At 49.8% G+C, this 20,898-nt stretch overlaps 1 protein-coding gene across 1 annotated transcript in view; it reads right to left on the bottom strand.

Moving 5' to 3' along the window:
• Positions 1–20,654, bottom strand: part of Trim71 (tripartite motif containing 71) — a 53,942-nt gene extending 33,288 nt beyond the window's left edge. The window contains exon 1 of the mRNA XM_052723232.1: positions 19,585–20,654. Within this exon, the coding sequence (XP_052579192.1) occupies positions 19,585–20,397 (813 nt within the window). The 5' untranslated portion in view covers positions 20,398–20,654. The remainder of the gene's footprint in view (positions 1–19,584) is intronic.
• Between the last annotated feature and the right edge of the window lie 244 nt (positions 20,655–20,898).

The following is a 20,898-nucleotide window of genomic DNA, read 5'->3' on the forward strand; positions in this document are numbered from 1 at the left end:
GCCTCTGTGGCATCAGCTCTCATACACAGCAGGGTCACAGGATGAGCACGCAGGCACATTAGCCCTGCGCTTCCTGGAGAAAAGCAAGCAGTCATTAAAACCCTGGCAGGTGAGTTAGCTGGCAGAGAAAGACGGCCCTATTATCAAGACAGGTGGTGACTGCTTTGTGAGTCCTGGGTCTCCTCCGTGGACCAACCTCCGTGGGCAGCGTGCAGCACAGCCACCCATTCCAACACCCCAAGGCCACTTGGCAAACCTCCACAAGCCAGGCAACCCCCAAAAGCCTTTGCGACCAAGCTCAGGCATCCTGGGGGTTAACCTCCAAAGGGTTTGCCACTCGTTTTTAATGTTTTCTCCTTCACCAACCTGCCACTCTCGGGCCAGATGTGGTGAGCTGGAAGCAGAGAGGGCCCCTGGGAGGCCGAAGCCCTGCCTGTCCCCATTCACATACTCCTCCAGCAACTGTTTGACAACCCTGCTCCAACACCCTGGCGGCCCCAGGCTGGCCATGCCAGCGTTCCCAGCTGGCCTTCCATCCACCACCCTGGCGACGCTAAAGCTTCCCTTCCACCTCCCAGTTACAGAAGACCAATGGTATTGCCATCAAAAAGCACTTAATAAGCGCCAAACCACTTGGGGTTCAGACACAGAATCATAGGGGCCTGGCCCTGCCTTCAGAGGAGAGGGTCATTTATGACCATTAAGGCAGAGTAAGGCAGGCTCCCAGAGGCTCATAAAACTCCAGGGAAGGAAGTGGGGATTAACCACTTCCTCCCACCTCTCAAGAAGGGGTTTCAATTTGTACCAAACTGCAGAATGGAAGGTTCTAGGGTGGGGGTAGGGGTAACACCATCAGAAGGGCCTACACCTGGCCAGGGCCTCTGCAGGGGGAGGAGACGGCTACCCCAGAGTCCTCACGAGTGAGTCCAGTCTTCATGTGGCTATTTTACCAAGTCCTCTCGGCCCGCCCCTTGGCACGGGTCTGGACTCTGTCCAAGAACGGAGCAGAGCACTGGAGGATTAAGTGTTTGTTTGCCAAGGGCTGTGATGGTACAATGGCTGAATTCTTTTACATTCCATCAGTCAGTGTTGCTGATCAAAAACAATCCTTACGCTGGGCTGGGCAATAAATAGACAAGCCTTCAAATTGCACCCTTTTTGTCTTTTGGTTCTTTGAGACAGGGTCTCACTCTATAGCTCTGGCTGTCCTGAAACTCTCTATTGTAGACAGAACAGGCTGTCTTTGAACTCGGAGAGATCAGCCTGCTCCTGCCTCCTGAGTGCTGAGACACCAGGTGTCATGCGCCACCACGTGCAGCTCAAACTTCAACTTTTATTTAAAATTTATTTTATCAGCTTTACTCAAGCTTAAGAAATGTAGCTTACCGCCAGACGTGGTGGCACATGCCTTTAAACCCAGCACTGGGAGGCAGAGGCAGGCCAATCTGTGAGTTGGGGCCAGCCTGGTCTACAGTTCCAGGACAGTCAGTGCTGTTACACAGAGAAATCCTGTCTCAAAAAAGAAATGTAGCTTACAAAGAAAAAAGATTGTTTGTTTTTTTTGAGTCATGGTCACATTCAGGCTGGCCTTGAACTAACTTTGCCTCCCCAGTACTGGGATTCATAACCAACCAATGTCTCGAAAACCCCAGGCTGCTTGAAGTGAGCTTGACTGAACTCCCTACAACTTCCTGGCCTCTCTCTGCCACCTCGGCAGAAGGCTTGGGTCACAAGCCCACACCACCACATCAGGTGGAGAAAAAAGTTTACAAGCACAGGCAGTCTGAGTCAAGAAGAAAGAGGGATTGGAAGATGGCTCGGTAGTTAATTGTTGATTTTCCAGAGGACCTGGCTCAATCCAACTCACTCGATAACTCCAGTCCTGGAGAATCTAATGCCCTCTTCTGACCTCTGCAAGTACTGTTTCCACGTGGTACGGGGATACACAATGCAGGCAAAACACCCACACACAAAATTTAAATTTAAAAAAAGGTTAAGCTTGCTAAAGGGGATGGTCTCAAATATATATAGCCGGAGCTCTGAGTAAGGCTTTGCGTTTCCTGACACACAGTCTTGCCATAATCCACAATCAGAACAAGACCGACCCTCACCCCACCCCTACACTCCGCACACTCAGCAGGGAACAAAGCCACATATGCTGAACCAGAAGAGGGCAGGTGTAGATCTGCCAGTCACCCCTTCCCACCCTGCCCCGCAGCCATTTCTCAGAGCTGGGAAGCCTTTGCTGAAGTCACACAAAGGTGATGGTTTTCATGATGGAAAGTAGGAGGTTCAGGAGTTCCCAGCCAGCTGGGATGGGCGTTGGTGGCACTCTTTTAACTGCAGCACTCCCAAGGCAGAGAGGCAGGAGGATTTCTGAGTTAGTTCAAAGCTAGCCCAGTCTACAGATGGAGTCTCAGGACAGCCACAACTTCATAAGAGACCCGGTCATGAACAAACAAATAAATAAAAATCACACAGACACACAGACACAGACAACACATACGACCTGAACCCTAAAAATCCTCTTCTGGAGTTAGAATCTGTGTCCTCATGGCTCAGTTCAAGGAGGTGGGAATAGTGGTGGGAGGGTCACTGTCCACATAAACCTGTGTTGTAGCAGTGGGAGCCAGAGAAAGCGGAGCAAGCTCTTCCTTCCGACTGTCCTCCCCTGAGCCAGAGCCCTGGGTTCCTCCCTTGCCCCAGGCATGCATGGGTAGGAGGTCAGAGAGCCTCTCTGGTTCTTTGTCCTCTGCAAGGATACAGATATCCTGTGGGGCTGTGGAGGAGACCGAACAGGGAAAACGTTCAGGATGCCCTTACATGAAGCTGCCACACAAAACGTTAGGCGCCACCCTAAACACTGCACGTGACACACACACACACTGAAAATGAGGACAATGTATTGTTCCACCTTTGTGATATCAGGTCCTAATCGGGAGGCTTCCTGATAAACTGTGGGGACAAGTCACTCCTCAAAAGGAAAAGCTGAGAATTAAGGCGACCCCCACCTTCGGCCTAGCAAGAGGTAGAGCCCTCCACAGACATTCAGCAGCCATTGTTTGTTTGTTTTCCCCCAAGGAAACCCAGGAAGTCAGGACAAAAAGGCTAACTGACTGAGTACAGTTTGGGGGTGTTTAGGAGGTCCAGGCTTTCTTTCATGATGCCATCGTCCAAGGCAAGCAAGGCTATCTTGTCCAACGCTGCAGGACAGCCATTCCAGCTTTCGGGGAACAAAGCCCCGGTGAGGAATTCCTACAGCAGGGCACGCAGGTCAGCATAAAAGAAGACGCAACAGGGCAGGAGGTACAAAGCAGCCTGTTCTCTGGGTGCTGGAAGGGAGGCCCAAGGAAGGCCTCCAGGAGCACCTCAAAATCCAGGTCTGCAAGCAGCAAGCTGGCTGAGGTTGGGGTGAGTCCCAGGGCGTGAGGGAGCAAAGTTCAGGAAGGAGCAATGGGAGGAAAAGAGGCCCAAAGCCCTGGATTTAATCATTAACCGATTCTCGAGGGTCTCCTTTGTGTTCCTGCTATGTGCTGGCTTTTCGGTGACTTGGGCAAACACTCACTTGCCTGCCCTTCAAAGCCTGGAAGGTGGGGTTGTTTAAACACCAGCCCGCATCACCATCACCACAGGAGATGATTCAGAGAGATTCCATCCGAGATTCTTTGGGAGGTGAGAATGCAGGAGAGACCGCCTCTGTTCCTGACTGCTGACTCGCTGACTCTACGGTGATGGGGGGTGGGGGGGCCACAGTTGAAGACACCTGGGCTTTGGGTGGACCGTGGAGGATAGTCCAGGCAGGCACAGTGGCTAAGTACCCAGCCCTAAAGAGGCTGAATTGGGAGGATTGCCACAAGTTCAAGAACAATCTGGGCTACAAAGCAGGTCAAGATAGCTTGTGTGAGACTCTCTCTCAAATAATTTAATTAGCTAATTAAGCAAATATTCAGAGGAACCCAACAGCTTCCTGCAGCCAGTCTAATTAACCCGACACTGGCTGAACTGAACGTCTACTGCAGATGAGCTCTAACTGCCAAGGCGTCTCCCAGATTGCCAAAGGCCCATCTACTAAAAGGCTCCCAGGTCTTTTTTTGGGACCACCACTGGTGGCTCTTCTTCCGTTTCCTGGGTACCACGCAATCAGTTCCTAGATCTAGTCCAATCCTCATCCAGCCCAACTCCCTCCTGTTTTTATTTTTTTTTTTTTTTTTTTTTTTTTTTTTGTTTTTTGAGACAGGGTTTCTCTGTGTAGCTTTGTGCCTCTCCTGGAACTCACTTGGTAGCCCAGGCTGGCCTTGAACTCACAGAGATCCGCCTGCCTCTGCCTCCCGAGTGCTGGGATTAAAGGCGTGCGCCACCACCGCCCGGCTCCCTCCTGTTTTTAATACACTCAGATCCTACTGGAGTTCAGGGACTATACATATACAAAGCAGAGGACTCCCGAGTCCCTGACAGGGCTGGTGAGGAAGCCTTCCTCCACAGCCAGCTTAGGCTTCTAGGGTAGGAAGAAGGGCTCTGGACCCTGCAGGAAGGAAGCAGCCTGTAAAGATCAGGGAGTCACCTGCCCCCACTGGTGAGATCAGGTCACTTCCCCTGGGACCTCATCACTAGCGGAAGGCTGTTCTGAAAGGCATTTACAATAGCTGGTCCATGGCAACACTGCCCTGATGGGAACTAGGGAAGCAGCTCTGTTGGTAGAATGTCTGCCTAACTGGACCCCATTTCATCCTCTGCAGTTTACACTCCGATTAAGAAGCCAAAGCGCAACGTTTTCTGAAAGGAAATGCCTTCAGGAAAGGAAGCCACCTGGATGCCTAGGCAACCAACCACTCAGACCCAACGGCCCCTGCAGAAAATAGACTGTCAATTCCAAAGGCGCCCCCTGACTCCCCTCCCCTCTGCCTGGCCACCTCTGTAACATCACACAAAAGCTGCCTTTCTGCTTCTGTAACGAACGCGTACCCTGTGACTGCTTGATAACTTTAAAAAAAAATCTATTTTAACAGAAGCACACAGTACTTTTACCAGTGACATACCCCAAGTGCTGCTGGGTAATTGTCTTTCCCTGTTCCGGTGATGCAAACAAGAAACAAGCCCCCAGAAGCAAAGTCTTGCTTCTTTGTGTCCCTCAAACACCAGGAAGGGGAGTCATGCAAGGCGGATACTCAGTGAAAATCGTACTGATAGGATGGACTTCACCTCCACATTTTCCAGGCAGTCCTCAAGGAATTCGCCTCCCAGCGGGTATCTGCTCAGTAAAAACAATGTGCCCTGGCCATTTGCATTGCAGCCCAGAAACAGCATGTGTTCACAATGGGGGAGGGGGAGAATCTGGCCTTCCTTGGAGACTATGTGACTTTCAGGTAGGGACATCCTGCACCTATCAGAAGTGACCCAGGACATGGCAATTTCTACTACTAAGACCCACTCACTTGAGGGCTGGAGAGATGGCTTAGCAGTTAAGAGCACTGGCTGCTCTTCCAAAGGACCTGGGTTCAATTCCCAGCACCCACATGGCAGCTCACAATTGTCTGTAACTCCAGGATCCAAACACACCAGGATTTGTAACTTCTTCACACATACATACAGGAAAAAACACCAATGCGCACACACAAAAAAATTTTTTAATTAATTTTTAAAAAATAAATAAATCTTTAAAAAAAGAGAGAGAGAGAGAGGCCCACTTACTAGGATAGTGGTGGTGCTGCACACCTTTAATCCCAGCACTCGGAGGCAGAGGCGGGCGGATCTCTGTGAGTTCGAGGCCAGCCTGGGCTCAAGCCAAGACTACAAAGAGAAACCCTGTCCAAAAAAAATATGTATTCACACACACACACACACACACACACACTAACTGGGCCTGCAAGATGGCTCAACAGGTAGGAGCTTGCTGCTAAACCTGACCACCTGAGTTCAAACCTCAGGACCCCCAACGGCAGAAGGAGAAAACTAGCTCCCTGACCTCCATGCACACAAAAATAAATAAATAAATAAAATTTAATCTTTAAAAAGAGTAAGAAGTTGGCCAAAGCACACAAGCAGAAAACTCAAGGAGGAAACCCAAGTGAGCAATAGGACATACAAAAGCTACACCCATCCGCCCTTTCTGGTAATCTCGGAAGGGTAGGGGAAAACAGGACCGGCCATTTTTCTTCCATTAGTCTGATGGAAATGGGGGCAGACAGTGGGAGGAAATGGGGCAGGGGGGTGGGAGGCAGCTCCCAGGAGCAAGGCCTGGCCTATTCACATCTCAAACGTGCCTCTCTCCAGGGTCCCACCAGAAGTCCCAGGGGCCAGGCCGGGCGCTGGGGGAAAAGACCAAACATTCAGAGGGAAGACCAGGAACCCCAAGCCTGGCGCAGTACAGAGCAGCCAGCCAGTTAGGTTAGCACTCGAAACGGTTTTGCAAATGGGCTTTGTGTGTGCACACATGGCTGCCAGGAGAAACAAGGGATGGCGCCCTTAATTTAATTAACTAATTAATTTGGGGCCATCGGGATAGTTGTGCAGTTAAGGATTCTTGGGGACTCCCAGCACACACATGGTGGTTCACAACCATCCCTAACTCCAGGTCCGGGGTTTGGGTGTACATACATATATGTAGACAAAACTCTCATACATATAAATACATCTAATTTTTTTTTTGCTTTAATTGAAATTTACAGATAACCTAAAGCACACATTTACATACAGTAGGTATGTCAAATCAGGACTAGAATAAACTAGATAAATATTTTTACAATGAACAAGGCAAGCTGGGTGGTGGTGGCGCATGTCTTTATCCCAGCACTCAGGAGACAGAGGCAGGTGGATCTCTGTGAGTTTTAGGCCAGCCTGGTCTACAGAGCTCCAGGACAGCGAAGGCTACACAAAGAAACCCTGTCTCCAAAAAACAAGTATGAAGAAGGCAGCCTCAGGAATGCCTGTTTTCCCTCCATCTACCAGATTGTGACGGTAATGGGAAGGGCAGAGACAGGTTAAAGGTCTGAGCAGACTCAGAAAAATAAAGGACATCCTAGGGAACAAGTGAACTCGACAGTCTTTAGAAGATCCTCTAGTGTGACTCTTTAAAGGAACACAACTTAAGAACAAAAATTGTCACCAGGCAGTGGTAGCACACACCTTTATTGACCTCAGCACTCAGGGAGGCAGAGGCAGAGGCAGGCATCTCTGTGAGTTCAAAAGGCCAGGCTGGTCTACAGAGTGAGTTCCAGGACAGACAGAGAAACCCTGTCTCCAAAAACAAAAAACAAAAAACTGAAATTGTCATCCTGTGCTCCTGTTCCAAGTGTCACCAAAGCAGCTCAAGTAGGGCTTTTGGTGTTGGGAATGGAACCCCACGCTTGGTGCCTTCCAGGCAGGATCCCTGCCACTTATAAGCACTCAATGTAGCATTTATTCAGTGTTCATCCATGTGTGTCCCTCTTCTGTTAACTAAGCCAACTGCCTCAGATGGAGAAGACTCTCACCCACCGACAACCGACACCTGACCTCAAAGGGCCTGGTAGAAAGACAGCCAGTTACGGAGCACAGCAAGCGGCCTGGAAACCTGGAAACCAGTTCTCTGGGCTGAGAGCAGAGACCCCGAAGAGATGGACATCATAAATTCAGACACCGTGCTTAGTTTCTCCAGTCACCCCTAGAAAACCAGCAGAAAAATGCAGCACCCACAAATTCAAGGCCAACCCGGGTGACACAGTGAGATTCTACCTGGGAGGGAGGTAATACACATCATCTCTCCTGAGAAGAAAAAATAAATAAATTAAAACTCCCTGTACTAGGCCAGTGAGACAGAACCAAGGTTAAGAGGACCCGGGTTCAGGTTCCCAGCACCCACATAGTAGCTCACAGTCATCTGCAGCTCCAGGCCCACCACCTTGGGCCCTCTTCTGACCTCTGCAGACACTGCATGAATGCAGTGCATACACACATAAATTAAAAAATAATCTTAATACTGTCAAAAACAAGAATAAGTGTACATATGTATGACATGAAGACAGAAATAAAGGACTGTAGAGGAAGTGTGAGGAAGGGGGTTAGTGTACAGGAAAGGGATAGACTCTTTTTTTTTTTTATTTTAAAGATTTATTTATTATGCATACAGTGTTCTGCCTGCATGTATCCCTGCAGGTCAGAAGAGGGCACAAGATTTCATTACAGATGGTTGTGAACCACCATGTGGTTGCTGGGAATTGAACTCAGGACCTCTGGAAGAACAGCCAATGTTCTTAACCTCTGAGCCATCCCTCCAACCCAAGGGATAGACTCTTTTTTTTTTTTTTTTTTTTTGGTTTTTCGAGACAGGGTTTCTCTGTGTAGCTTTGCGCCTTTTCCTGGAACTCACTTGGTAGCCCAGGCTGGCCTCGAACTCACAGAGATCCGCCTGGCTTTGCCTCCCGAGTGCTGGGATTAAAGGTGTGCGCCACCACCGCCCGGCAGGGATAGACTCTTAAGTATGTTATTTGTTTGTATGAACATGCCTTCCTCATGCACTCCCAATAAATGACTACACATCAACAAGAATACATACATTGAATAATGAATGTACAGAAACCAGGTGTAGAAACAGACTCTTGCCTGTAATCCTAGACCAGGAGGCTGAGGCAGGATAAAATTTTTCTTAAAAAATGAGGCTATGCTGGGCTATATAACATATACTGAGCCAGTCCTGGACTATAGCGAGCCCTGTCTCAGAACAAAAACAAAACCCACAACAAATTAAGTATATCACCTCAATGAAAGAATGCATTATTAGGGGACTGGAGACAGTTAAGAACACGTACAACTAATGCCATGCAGTTTACAACCAGGTCTGAAGGCTCTGATGCCCTCTTCTGGCCTCCTTGAGTACCTGCACTCACATGCACATATCTCCACACAGGCACACAAACTAAAGGGCTGAAGATATAAAGAACCCAAGTTTGATTCCCAGCACCTACCACAACAGCTCACAACTGTCTGCAACTCCAGTCCTAGGAGATCCAACACCCTCTTTTGACTTCCATGGACACCAGACATGCACATGTTCCACAAATACATATAGAAGCAAAATACCCATAAACATAAAATAAAAAATAACAAGAATGTTTTTAAATTGACTGCACTAAGCCCCTCCCCATCTCACAGGGGGTTAGTCAAAGGCAATCTAAATTTCCCTCTTACAACATCCTAGAGAAGCTAAAAACACAGGTAAAGAAAAGATCCCGAGGCTGGCCAGCCAGAGGGAGACAAAGGGGAAATCTATTCTGTATTTTGGCTGGTGCAGTTTTTACCAACAGCAGGTGCTGCCAAAATGTGGAGCACCCACAAATCCAAGGCCAATCTGGATGACACTGTGAGACTTATCTGGGAGGGAGGTAACGGGAATACCTCCAAATTCCATCTCTGGAACCAACACACTCCCCACTGTCCTCCAGAATGACAAACCTGGACACTCATGGTTCAATCAGGAAGGCTCACAGCTCAGCGGGCTAGGAGGTAGAGCTACAGGGCCTGAGAGTAGGAGTCCCCAGCAAGGCCCTGTCTGGTGGGTTAGTTCCACATGTTGGATACAATCTAATCCCTAAGAAAATTTACGTCTCACGACACTGAGATCACAGACTTGGGCCATCACGCCAGGCTCTTGGCCCCCCAGTGACAAGCCACCATACCCAAGTAGAAATGGCCTTTTTAACTCTGCTTCATGTTCTACCGCGCCTCACCAACAATGGTCCAGTAGCTGTGCCATTCGGCACAAACTGAGCAGCCACAGGGACCCAGCTAAGAACAGCTGGGTGGAATTCACTCCTTTCCACAAGGCGCTTCCCACGGCTTGCTTTTATTCCTGACAAGCAAGCAGTCAGATGCCAACCAGCAGGGTCGGTTTTCTCTTTTTGCCGTGTGGGGTCCTGGGGTCTTCAGGTTTGGCAGCATCGTCTTTACCTCTGGCCTTGTCTAAGCAAGCTCTTCCTATCATTGATCCTTGACTTGGCCTTGAATTTACAAGGCCTCCTGGGTGCTGGGATTACAATCATGAGTCCCCAAACCCAGCCTCAAATCTATCAAAGACTCCAGCTCCTAGCTGATAACTCAAATAGTCCACCACCCTCCAGGAAAGGGGTAGGGAACCTCATACCTTCCTGAAAGGTGGGTGAAGATCTCCATTATGACACACTTCCTGGACTCCACCCACAGCAAGTTCTGAGGAAACCACTCTCTGCCAGTCAACATCGAAACTCCCTCATTCTCCAAGACTTTCATTTCAGCCCAACTCACCTGAACCTGTCAGATGCCACCAGGATCCTCAAGACTTAGGTTTCTCAGAACAGACCACATGGACAGCAGCCAGGCTGGGAAGGCTGAGACCTCCTGTCTAGCTCCCTTTCCTCTCTAGCCCACAGGCTGTGTGAAGACAGATATCCCAGACATTGTGAGAAAGACTAAGGAGCCATCTGAAGCATTTCAGGGTATCACTTTGGCCATCAACCAGAAACTTTTGCCCCAAAAGCAGGAGTCTTGCTCTGTAACCCAGGATGGCCTGGGAATTTTCAATCCTCTTGCCTCAGCTGGAATGACAGGTACAGATAACTACCACAAACTACTGTTATAAGGAACACAAGCAGAACCTGGGAGGCGAAGATCATACCTGCAATCCTAGCACAAGAGGATAGCCTGAGCTACAGATGTCTTAACCAATGAGCGGGCTCAGTGAGTAAGCCTGGTGACCTCTCTAGGCCAGACCCATCTAAGTCTTAGCACCCTGAAGGCAGAGGCAGGGGGATCTCTCTGAGACCAGCCTACTCTACCACAGGGAATTCCAGGCCGGCTAGGGATACACAGTGAGGGACCAACGTTGAGGGCACGAACTCCACCCACAAACTTGTCCTCTGAACTCCACATCTGCACCACACCCACTGTACACACACACACACACACACACACACACACACACACACACACACACACACAAATGCATTATTTATCTTTATTATATCTGCTTTTATTACCCCACACTTAGGCACACATTGGGAAAGACACTGGCTAGAAGCCTATGATGGATTCTAAATCAACATGATCTCCCTTTGGCATTGATCCTGGAGGACACAGACCGAATAAAGTGCAGGTGTAAAAATGTCCAACACACCGGAGCACTGTGCCTCAGCTGGGGGTGCAGCTCTCTGCCTGCTGGAGGCCTTGGGTTCCGTGTCCAAGGAAAAGGCGAAACAAACCGAGTTTACCCGCACAGAAAGATGCTCTGTAGCAAAATCTAGGGCAGTTTCTTTTGTGTTTGAGACACAGGTCCAGTCTAGCCCCATGTCCCTCCTGTCTCAGCCTCCAGCGTGGTGACACCGAGGGGAAGCTGGCTGGTCCATGAGCCACCCCCGCCATGCGGCTGTGTCTGCTCTGAGTTGCAGGCATGGGTGCTAGGCACTGAGCTCTAAGTCTCATGGAATGAGCTGTCTCTCTGGCCCCAGAAAATATACATTTTTTTAAACTGCAAATGGTTATGGCTAGAAAGCAGCTAGTCAAACATTCCTTAAGTAACAGGACGGGAAAAATTTAAAAAAAAAAATAAAAAATAAAAAAAAAGTAATAGGACGGAGCAAGTAACAGGTGAGATACAGAACTTTCAATCCCATAGGCTCCCCACCTACTTATGCTCCAAAATCCAAGACACACACCCTGCTCCCACAAACACCGTTTCACAGGGAGACAAAGCCTGTGTTAATATTCTGATCCTGCCCCTTGGGGCAGCCTTGTGTCCTGATGTAAGTCTAAGGAAAAGCTCCACCCCTTCTCTTCTCTCCCACTCCCATGAGTGTGCACCCCTCTTTCTGTCTCTATCTCTCTCTGCCTCTTTATCTCTCTATTATAATGAACTCCACGTGGATGCAGCATCTGGGCTGTGTATTACTGGTCACCTTGCCCACATAGACTGGGTTGCCCACCAACGCTGCTGCATCTATCTGCTCAGCATGCCAGCATGTTTCCCTGCACTCGGGATACCTGGGGGGGGAGGGGGACGGGACACACGTAATAATTCATAACAACAAGGTCCTGTCCTCTATTTCATTCTGTGCTTTTCTGCTCCCAACTGTTACCACTAACCAACACATGCTATCCCAAGAAACCACTAATAGAGAAATGACTTCAATCAAAACGTAACAGGAGAGCCTGGAGAGATGACTCAGCTCTTCCAGAGGACCCTGGTTCAACTCCCAGCATCCGCTTGGTAGCTCACAACCACCTAAAACTCTAGTCCCAGAGTATCAGACACCCTCTTCTGGCCTCCACCTGCATCAGGCAGGTGTAGCACAGACATACACGCAGCTAAAACACACATAAAATAAATCAATTTTTAAAAAAAGATTAACAAGGGCAGAGCCTGGTGATGCACACCTTGCATCCCAGCACTCAGGAGGCAGAGGCAGGAGGATCTCTGTGAGTTCAGGGCCAGCCTGGTCTACAAATCGTTTCAAGCCAGCCAAAGAGCTATCTCAAAAAAGCAAATCAACAAAACACACCCACTCAGAATTAACAGACCATTCAAGACAAAACAAAACCCCCAGTCAACTTGCTAACACACAGTTATAAAAAGCAGATGCCCCTGGAGACCACCTCCCTCAGAAGAACCTGGCTTGAGGAACTGGCAAGTGTTGGCTGGGGTAGAGAGCCATATGATAATTGAACTGGAATCCCTGCTGGGAGAGGGGACCCCTCACGAGGTGAGGCTGATCTGAGTAGAATTTAAAACTGATTTGAGCAATCTACTTTAAGAACAAAAACAGAACTAGCCCACTAGTAACCTAATATAGATCTCTCAAAAAAATATGCAGAGTGGGTTTGGGTGGAAGAGGACCCCCAAGCAAGAGTTCACCCATTCCATCCCCTCTACCTTTTTTATTTTTTAAAAAAGCCAGTTGTAGGGCTGGAGAGATGGCTCAGAGGTTAAGAGCACTGACTGCTCTTCCAGAGGTCCTGAGTTCAATTCCCAGCAACCACATAGTGGCTCACAACCAACTGTAATGAGATCTGGCGCCCTCTTCTGTATACATAATAAATAAATAAATCTTTAAAAAAAAAAAAAAAAAAGCCAGTTGTAAACAAGTTTTCCAGGTTAACCTCCAGGGAGGGAAGCTAAGTCACTTTCAGGTGCAAATAACTAGCACTTTGCCCACAGCCCCCCAAATCTGCTATTCCATTTGATTTCAAACTAAATAAAGGGGTTGGGAAGTCCTCTGGTAGGGAAAGTGCTTTTGGTAATAAGTGAGGAACTGGGTTCCAAGCCCACTTCTGGCTACCCAGGTTCCCTGAGAGGCCTGGGTCTCAAAGATTCAAGTAGCAGGTGATTAAGGGGACACCCAAAGTGGAAGAGACACAAACAGCACACGTGAAGAACTGGTGGGTTTGGTGCAGGCAGGTCTCAGCTGGAGGAAAAGAAAGAACTGAAAGGTGAGGAAACCACCCCGGCTGGATGAAGGGTCTTCTGGTTGCCTCAATGGCAGCTGTCACTCTTACTGGTATCCTTCTTTTGCTGTCTCCCAAAACAGAGAAATAAAAACAACCTTGGGGTGGGTGCCACATGCTTCTGTTACAGGTGGAGGAGGAAGAAGGATATTTTGAAACTGCAAACATGGGCTAAAACTCATCCCAATGACCTCCCTACCATTGTTTACTAAGAATGAACTCAGCTACAATAAACCTTGACCTGTGTTTGGAACTGGATGGAGAAACAGCCAGAGTAGGCAAACCTCGTGACTCTTGAGTGCCAGAGGGGATTACGCTTTAGAGCGGCAGGGTGGTCAGATAAGGGGGCCCGCCCTGCTGAGTGGTGCAGTCTCATAATCTCACTGCTGGGCAGGCTGAGGCAGGACCAGCCAAGGATACATACAGAGCAGAACCCTGGCTGGAGTCAACAAGACTAAAGAACAAATCAGAATCTCAAGTTAAAATGATACACTTTACACCCTGGCAAACTTCAACAACAAAACCCCACATTAGCTCCCACAAACAAGGACAGACACACAACCAAGTTGTGCTTTAAAAGATAAAGGCTACGTATGGGGCTGGAGAGGTGGCTCAGCGGTTAAGAACACTGGCTGCTCTTCCAGAGGACCCAGGTTCAACTCCCAGCACCCATGTGGCAGCTCACAACTGTCTGTGACTCCAGTTCCAGAGGATCCAAAGCTTTCACACAGACATACAGTGCAGGCAAAACACCAATGCACATGAAATTAAAAAAAAAAGCAGATAAAAGCCAGGCTCAGGCCGGGCGGTGGTGGCGCACGCCTTTAATCCCAGCACTCGGGAGGCAGAGCCAGGTAGATCTCTGTGAGTTCGAGGCCAGCCTGGTCTACAGAGTGAGATCCAGGAAAGGCGCAAAACTACACAGAGAAACCCTGTCTCGAAAAACCAAAAAAAAAAGCCAGGCTCAGCAACCAGCTCAGGCATTCAGGAGAAAGCTGCCACCATTTTAAGGGGTGGGTTTTTGGGGTTTTTTTTGTTTTTATTTATTTATTTATTTATTTATTTATTTTGGTTTTTTCGAGACAGGGTTTCTCTGTGTAGCTTTGCACCTTTCCTGGAACTCACTTGGTAGCCCAGGCTGGCCTCGAACTCACAGAGATCCGCCTGCCTCTGCCTCCGAGTGCTGGGATTAAAGGCGTGCGCCACCACCGCCCCGCTTGTTTTTGTTTTTTAACAAACTAGGCACTGTAACCTCCCGAGTCTGAAGGGTTGGGACTCCTTTTTTAAAAAACTAGTGTTTATATGACCAAAATTAAAGTAGGGAAAAAAAAAATCTCCTCAGTCTCCAATCTCTTTCAAAGTTACCTATTCCAGATTCAACTAAATGTTTAACTCTGAAAAATGTCCTTGAATAAGGACAGTAAGTGAAACCTGTAAGTCCCTTTTCCCTAAAATACCTTCACTGATATCAATATATAATCCAATTTTTATAAACTATCATGTCCATGCAATTTCAAAAAGATTTTTCCTTCCTCGAGGTAATTTCAGAAGCATATACAGAAAGGTTCCCCATACCACGCAGATGCCACAGCCTCAGTTTATTCCAGTTCATAGCCTTTCATGCATGTGAGGAACCTTATCATAGCGTATGGAGTGGCCAAACACACAGTCTATGCACTTCAATAAATATTCCACAAAGTTTAGCAGTCAGCAAGTGCCTGCCATGTTTTTATTTATAGTCATTGAAATATTTGCTAAACCACAGGCAACAGCCTCTATGGAGGTATTCAAAGTTTAGTTTTGCAGCCCACAGATGAGATGCATGCACTGTGACCTGAGACCTCCAGCTCTCTCCCAATGAGATTCCAATTTAAATTAAAAGTTTTAATCTGACATCCAGAGACGGATGGAGGAAGAAAGAGAGAAGACTGGGTTTTGGTTTGGGTGTGACACTGTAATCCCAGCACCCTTTGGCCGGCTGAGGCAGGAGAGTCAGGATGAGTTGAGACCAGAGTGGTATGTGGGGGGAGATCCTGACTGACTTAAAACGAAGAAAGAGAGAGGGGAAAAGGAACCAACTACTTTGACATTGAAGTATAAATGAGAACCAAAACTATAGTTTCAAAAACCATTTTGCATGGATTTTGTAATTCACAAAATGTAATTCACACACATAAAAAAATATGCATAGCTTAAAACACACACACACACACACACACACACACACACACACGGAGTACCTACCCATGAAAAGCAGCTTCAATCCTGAGACTGCAAAACAAACCAGAAATGTAGAGTACAGGCATGATGCTCCCTCTAAGATTAGGTACAGGAACTCAAACCAGTTATTTTAGGCAGCAGCAAATTGCCTCGTTTGAAGTGGAAAGGCCTGAGCCAGAGGACAACTCTATATTCTTCTGAGTTAAATCGGTTTTGTAATTCTGGATCTTTCCAGGACTCAGTCTCAAGCTGGATGAACTCCACAGGGACCTTCATTCACCTTCAATCCTTAATTTCAAAGTCCATTTTCTGCAGAATCCCAGCCAGTCCTCCCCTATCGCCTGGAACAATATTGCCATCATAATGTTTCCCTGGGATCACAATGGCAACATCACCTATCTGAAGGTCCTGAAGGTCCCCAGGAGTCCTGCCATTTTAACCAAGTTTGCCGCCCAGCTCTGGGACACACACTGATTTCCTTCCCAGTATAGCTTCTCAAGAAAGGTCTCACATCCTAGACGGCCACTGGGAAGGTAGGGGGGGATGAGTTCACAAGGCACTGGCAGCTTCAAGAATGTGTGGCCATGGGAATCTGTCCCTAGGATCAGAAGCCTCTACCCCATTCCTGAGAGCGATGCCCTGCATCCCTGAGGGTACATACACAGTGCCTTCCTGGGACTAAGGGGCTCACCAGGATCAGAACTAGCCAAAAGCCCAAGCAAGTGGGTCTCCCTTGGCTGGAAAGCCCCCAACGCCTTCTTAAAAATTTTCTTTTAGTTTTTTGGACAGGATCTCACTTTGTAGCCCTTGCCTCATCCTGGGATTGCGGGTATAATCCACTGCTGGGGTCCTTTTAGGTTTTCAAGTTCTTGTAATTTTTATTTAAACCAAAAATGTTCCAACATCTTGCCTCAGTTTCCAAATTTGGGGTTTGGAAGATACCTAAGTAAGGCCATCTTCCCAAAAGAAGCTGAGTCCTCCCCCCCAAAGTCGGGTGATGAGCAAGGCACTCCAGCCACTTCACCATCGGTCCCCAGAAGACACCCCAAATTATTTCTCCCCGTTGACACAGAATTAACTTGACACAGTTGCAGATTTTAAAAACAGGGTGGGCACAATGGCATTCAAGCACTGAGGTGTTCTGTGTGCCAAAGTCAAGACAAGGGTCCATCTATCATGCCCCCAAAAGTGAGGACAGCAGCACATCTATCATCCACCCCACCCCCAAAAGGAGCCCAGCCCTCTCCCAGCCAGAGGCAATGACTTTTTAAAGAACAACTTCCTGAGACCCTTAGAGATCATTTCCATCAGGAGGGAAAAGTAAGACTTGTTGCTCTTTCCATTCAAAGCACTGGTCTGTCATAGTCAGTAAGAGGGAATAAAGGTCTAACAAGCTTCTTGCTTTAACGAAAAACTGAGAAATGTTGCTGAAGACTGAGCAAACTTGATCCCTTCAACAGCCTCACATCTTACCGCTTCCTGACCGCACATGCTGAAAGACTTTTAAAGGAACCCAGGGTAGGAAAAAGCCTCACTTTGCTAATTCACACTCTCTCCCACGGTTCAAATGGTTTGATAATTTACAGGGAATAAACCAGACACAACAAAGAAATAATGAAATCATGTCATCTGCAGGGAAATGGATGGAAATAAGGACCGTCCCCCATATTAGGAAAAAGCCCGACTTTTCCTAAATGTGGCCTGTGCGGGGGAATAATAATGGGCTTCAACGATGGGGACAGAGCAGGGTGGTGGTGGTGGTGGTGGTGGTGGTGGTGGTGGTGGTGGTGGTGGTGGTGGTGGTGGTGGTGGTGGTGGTGAATGCCTTTAATCCCAGCACTTGGGAGGCAGAGGCAGGCATATCATCTCTGTGAGTTCGAGGCCAGCCTGGGCTACAGTGAGTTCCAGGACAGCCAGGGCTACACAGAGAAACCCTGTCTTATAAAAATAAAAGATGGGGACAGAGAAGACCAGAAAGGAAAAACACAAACCTAGGTATTTATTACGACCCCAAAGCGGAAGAAAACTAAACAAGAGAGATGGTGATTAAGGAGGTAGGAAGGAAAACACGTATGAAGACCCCATCAAGAAACTATTTGTCAGTTTACTCAAAAATGTGGCTCCCCCATCAGTAATCTCAGCATTTGGGAAGTCGAGGCTGCGTCAGAGACCAACCTTAGTTTACACAGTTCCCGGCCAACCTAGCCTCTCACAGATCACCAAACACCTACAACCTTAGCCCAAATGGAGCGTCTTTGACTAAAAATTTGTTTGTTTGTTTTTAAAAAGACATTTCCACTCTTTCCCTCCATGGCGGGAAACAAACCCAGATTTGGGGCTCTCTTTCCTGCCTCCTCCTCGAATTTGATCCCAATCTGCAAGTGAATTGGTCCCATCTTCCAGTTGAGGGTTTTTCTAAAAGCAATGAAAGAACATACTACAAATATCAAACCACGAATGTGAGACAACCGGAACCAACGCAGGGCTGAAAGCCGAAGTGAACCACAGACTTGACTTCAGAAGAAACCTTTTAAAAGGGTAACTTCCTCGCGTTAGAATTTCAAGCTTTTTTCCAACCTAGTCAACTTAAGGCCAGGAGGTAGCTCCGCCCTCCTCCCCAAATAACACGTTAAAAAGTGGACCCCGAGGGGGAGATGCCCGCAATCCCACTCTAAATCACGCGCGATTGCGAAGGCCCCGTTTGTCCCGTGCTCCCCTCCCTGCGACAGGATGCTACTGCGATCGCAGATGGGTCTCTTATTTACGGGTGGACCTGGACGAGGTTACCCAACCCATCAAGGGTGGTCCGCCAAGCTCTGCTCTCAGCTCCCCGTGGATGGAATAAGTGGTGATGGTCAAGAGTCCAAAGGGACATCAGGGCCGAGGGCAGCAGGCCCCTCAGATTCTGCACGCCCCCAGGTTAGAGCTGCGGGTGGCTGCCCAAGTGAAGAGCCTGTGGATGGGCAGGGTGGAGACCGAGTCCCCGCGGAACGGGAGATGGGGCCAGCTTGGGAACAGCGCCCCAGACCCAATTGCGGTGGTCCCAATCTGGCTTCTCTCTCTCTCAGGGGCCCCCACGAGGCCACATGGTCACTGCACGTGGATACTCTTCAACCACAACATGCTTTACACACCGTATATAAAACAGTAGAAGCAAATATAGCGACTCAATACTGGGGTTCCTTGGTTCTTAAAAAGCTATAGCTGGGGGCCCCTTACCAATAACCAGACAGACAACCTGGTGAATGCCAACTTGTGCAAACGACAAGATCCAAGTCCTCCGGCCCAGCACACACGTGGGGAGCAACTCGGCACCTTAACCATCCCTTCCCCACCCCGGACAACCTCTCAGCACGATGGGCGGCCTCTGGCTGGCCCACACAAAAGGAGTCCACGACTCCACAAATACACAGTTGTCTCTCCCAAACTCGTGCCCAACTGGACACACCGACTGCACATTTTACCACACAGAAGAAAAAGGTATTTTAAGTTGGATTGGCGAGACTGCTTACTAGTTAAGAAGCTCTTGCCTCAAAACCTCAAAGACCCGACTTCAATCCCCGGGTCCCACAAGATTAGGGGGAAGAGAAGCGATTCCTGAAATTTGTCCTCCGACCTCCACACGAATGCAAATAAATGTAAAAATTAAATAAGAAAAACAGTGAAATCCAGAGACTGGGAGTCTATTTCATGGGTAGACATGACTAGCAAAAGGCCCTGGGTTCAATCCTCACCACTAAAAACAAACACAAAAAAACGAAACAGAAAAGGGAGGGAATCTGATGTTTTGGGACTCTTCGGTCATGCCCGGAGAAGGAAGATGTCGCCAGGTCGTGGCTTTCTGAGCAACTCAGGGAGGCGATGATACAAGTCTGCAAAAGGGCCCCCTCCCCTCGTCCGCGTCCCACGCGCTCTCACCTCTTCGTCGTGGTGCTGGCAGAAGCCGAGACGATCTGGGTACATCGAAAGGATGGAGAAGGGCGCGCCGGCGAAGGGCGGCCCGAGCCCCAGCTGCTGCGCCGCGGAGGCGGCCGCCGGCCCAGGAGGGCCGCGCTCGATGTAATGGTCCTTAGTGAGGCGCACGCGCTGGTGCGCGCGGACACAGTTGTCGCACAGGTGTTCCTGGCAGTCGAGGCAGCGCGACGAGGCGGCATTGCCCTCGTCGCACGAGCTGCAGCCGTGCTGTCGGCGCAGCAGGAGCGCCGCGGGAGAGGCGGCCGGGCCGGGCGGCGGCTGCGGCGCCGGAGCGGCGGCGCGCTGGGGCGGGTGGTGCGCATGGTGCCGGTGGTTGCTGTGGCCGCCCGCGCCCCCGGGGCCGCCGCCCGCGCGCCCGTTCTTGGGCGGCGGCTCGTCGGCGGTCGCCACCACGGCGTCCAGCAGGTTGCTGAGCAGGAAAGCGGACGACGGCAGCGCGTCCATGCCCGCCGCCTCGGCCAGGACCACTTTCTGGTCGCACACGGGACAGCGCAGCTTCAGCGCCTCGGTGGGGCCGGCGCCACCGGGAGCGGGCAGGCGGTGCGCCTCGAGGCACGGCCGGCAGAAAGCGTGCAGGCAGGGCAGGACGTGCAGACGCCGCGCCGCCGCCCCGGGGCCGCCGCCGCCCGCGGACGACGTGGACGTCTGCGAGGACGACGACGAGGCGGACGAGCTGGAGGAGAGCGGCGCGGGCGAGCCGCACATCTCCTTGCACAGCAGGCAGATCTGGAAGTCGGTCTCGGGGAACGAAGCCATTTGAAGGCGGGCCGGAGGGAAGAGGGCGTGCGGCGAGGAGGAGGAGGAGGAGGAGGGCGCGCGGCTCACTCAGCAGAGCGCATCGAGGACGCGGTGGAGGCGACCCCCGGGCCACCTCGGCACGGAGGGCATGCACCGCCACTCCGCAGCAAGCGAGCGCCCGCCCAAGTCCCAAAGTCCGCCGTGGAATCCAGTCCCCGAGGCGCAAAAAGAATTTGGTCCCGACGAGTCTTGCGTGTGTTGCTTGCTTTTTTTTTTTTTTTCTTTGCCCCGGGCTAAACGGATTGAGTCTCCTGGAGGGAGGGGAGAACGCCCCGAAGTGGCAGCAGCAGCAGCCCGAGTCCGCGCGCGCGACGCCGGCCGCCCCGCCGCATGACGCGGCGGCAGGAGCTCCTGCGTGGCGGTCGAGACGCAGCCTCCCCCGCGGCGCGGTCGGCTCGAGCGCGCAGCTGCACCTCGTGCGGGGGCCTCCGGCCCGCGGAAGCACGCGTGCCAAGTACG

Source organism: Peromyscus californicus, unplaced genomic scaffold (assembly GCF_007827085.1).
Source record: "Peromyscus californicus insignis strain IS unplaced genomic scaffold, ASM782708v3 Scaffold_11__1_contigs__length_118956290, whole genome shotgun sequence".
NCBI classification, from domain to species: domain Eukaryota; kingdom Metazoa; phylum Chordata; class Mammalia; order Rodentia; family Cricetidae; genus Peromyscus; species Peromyscus californicus.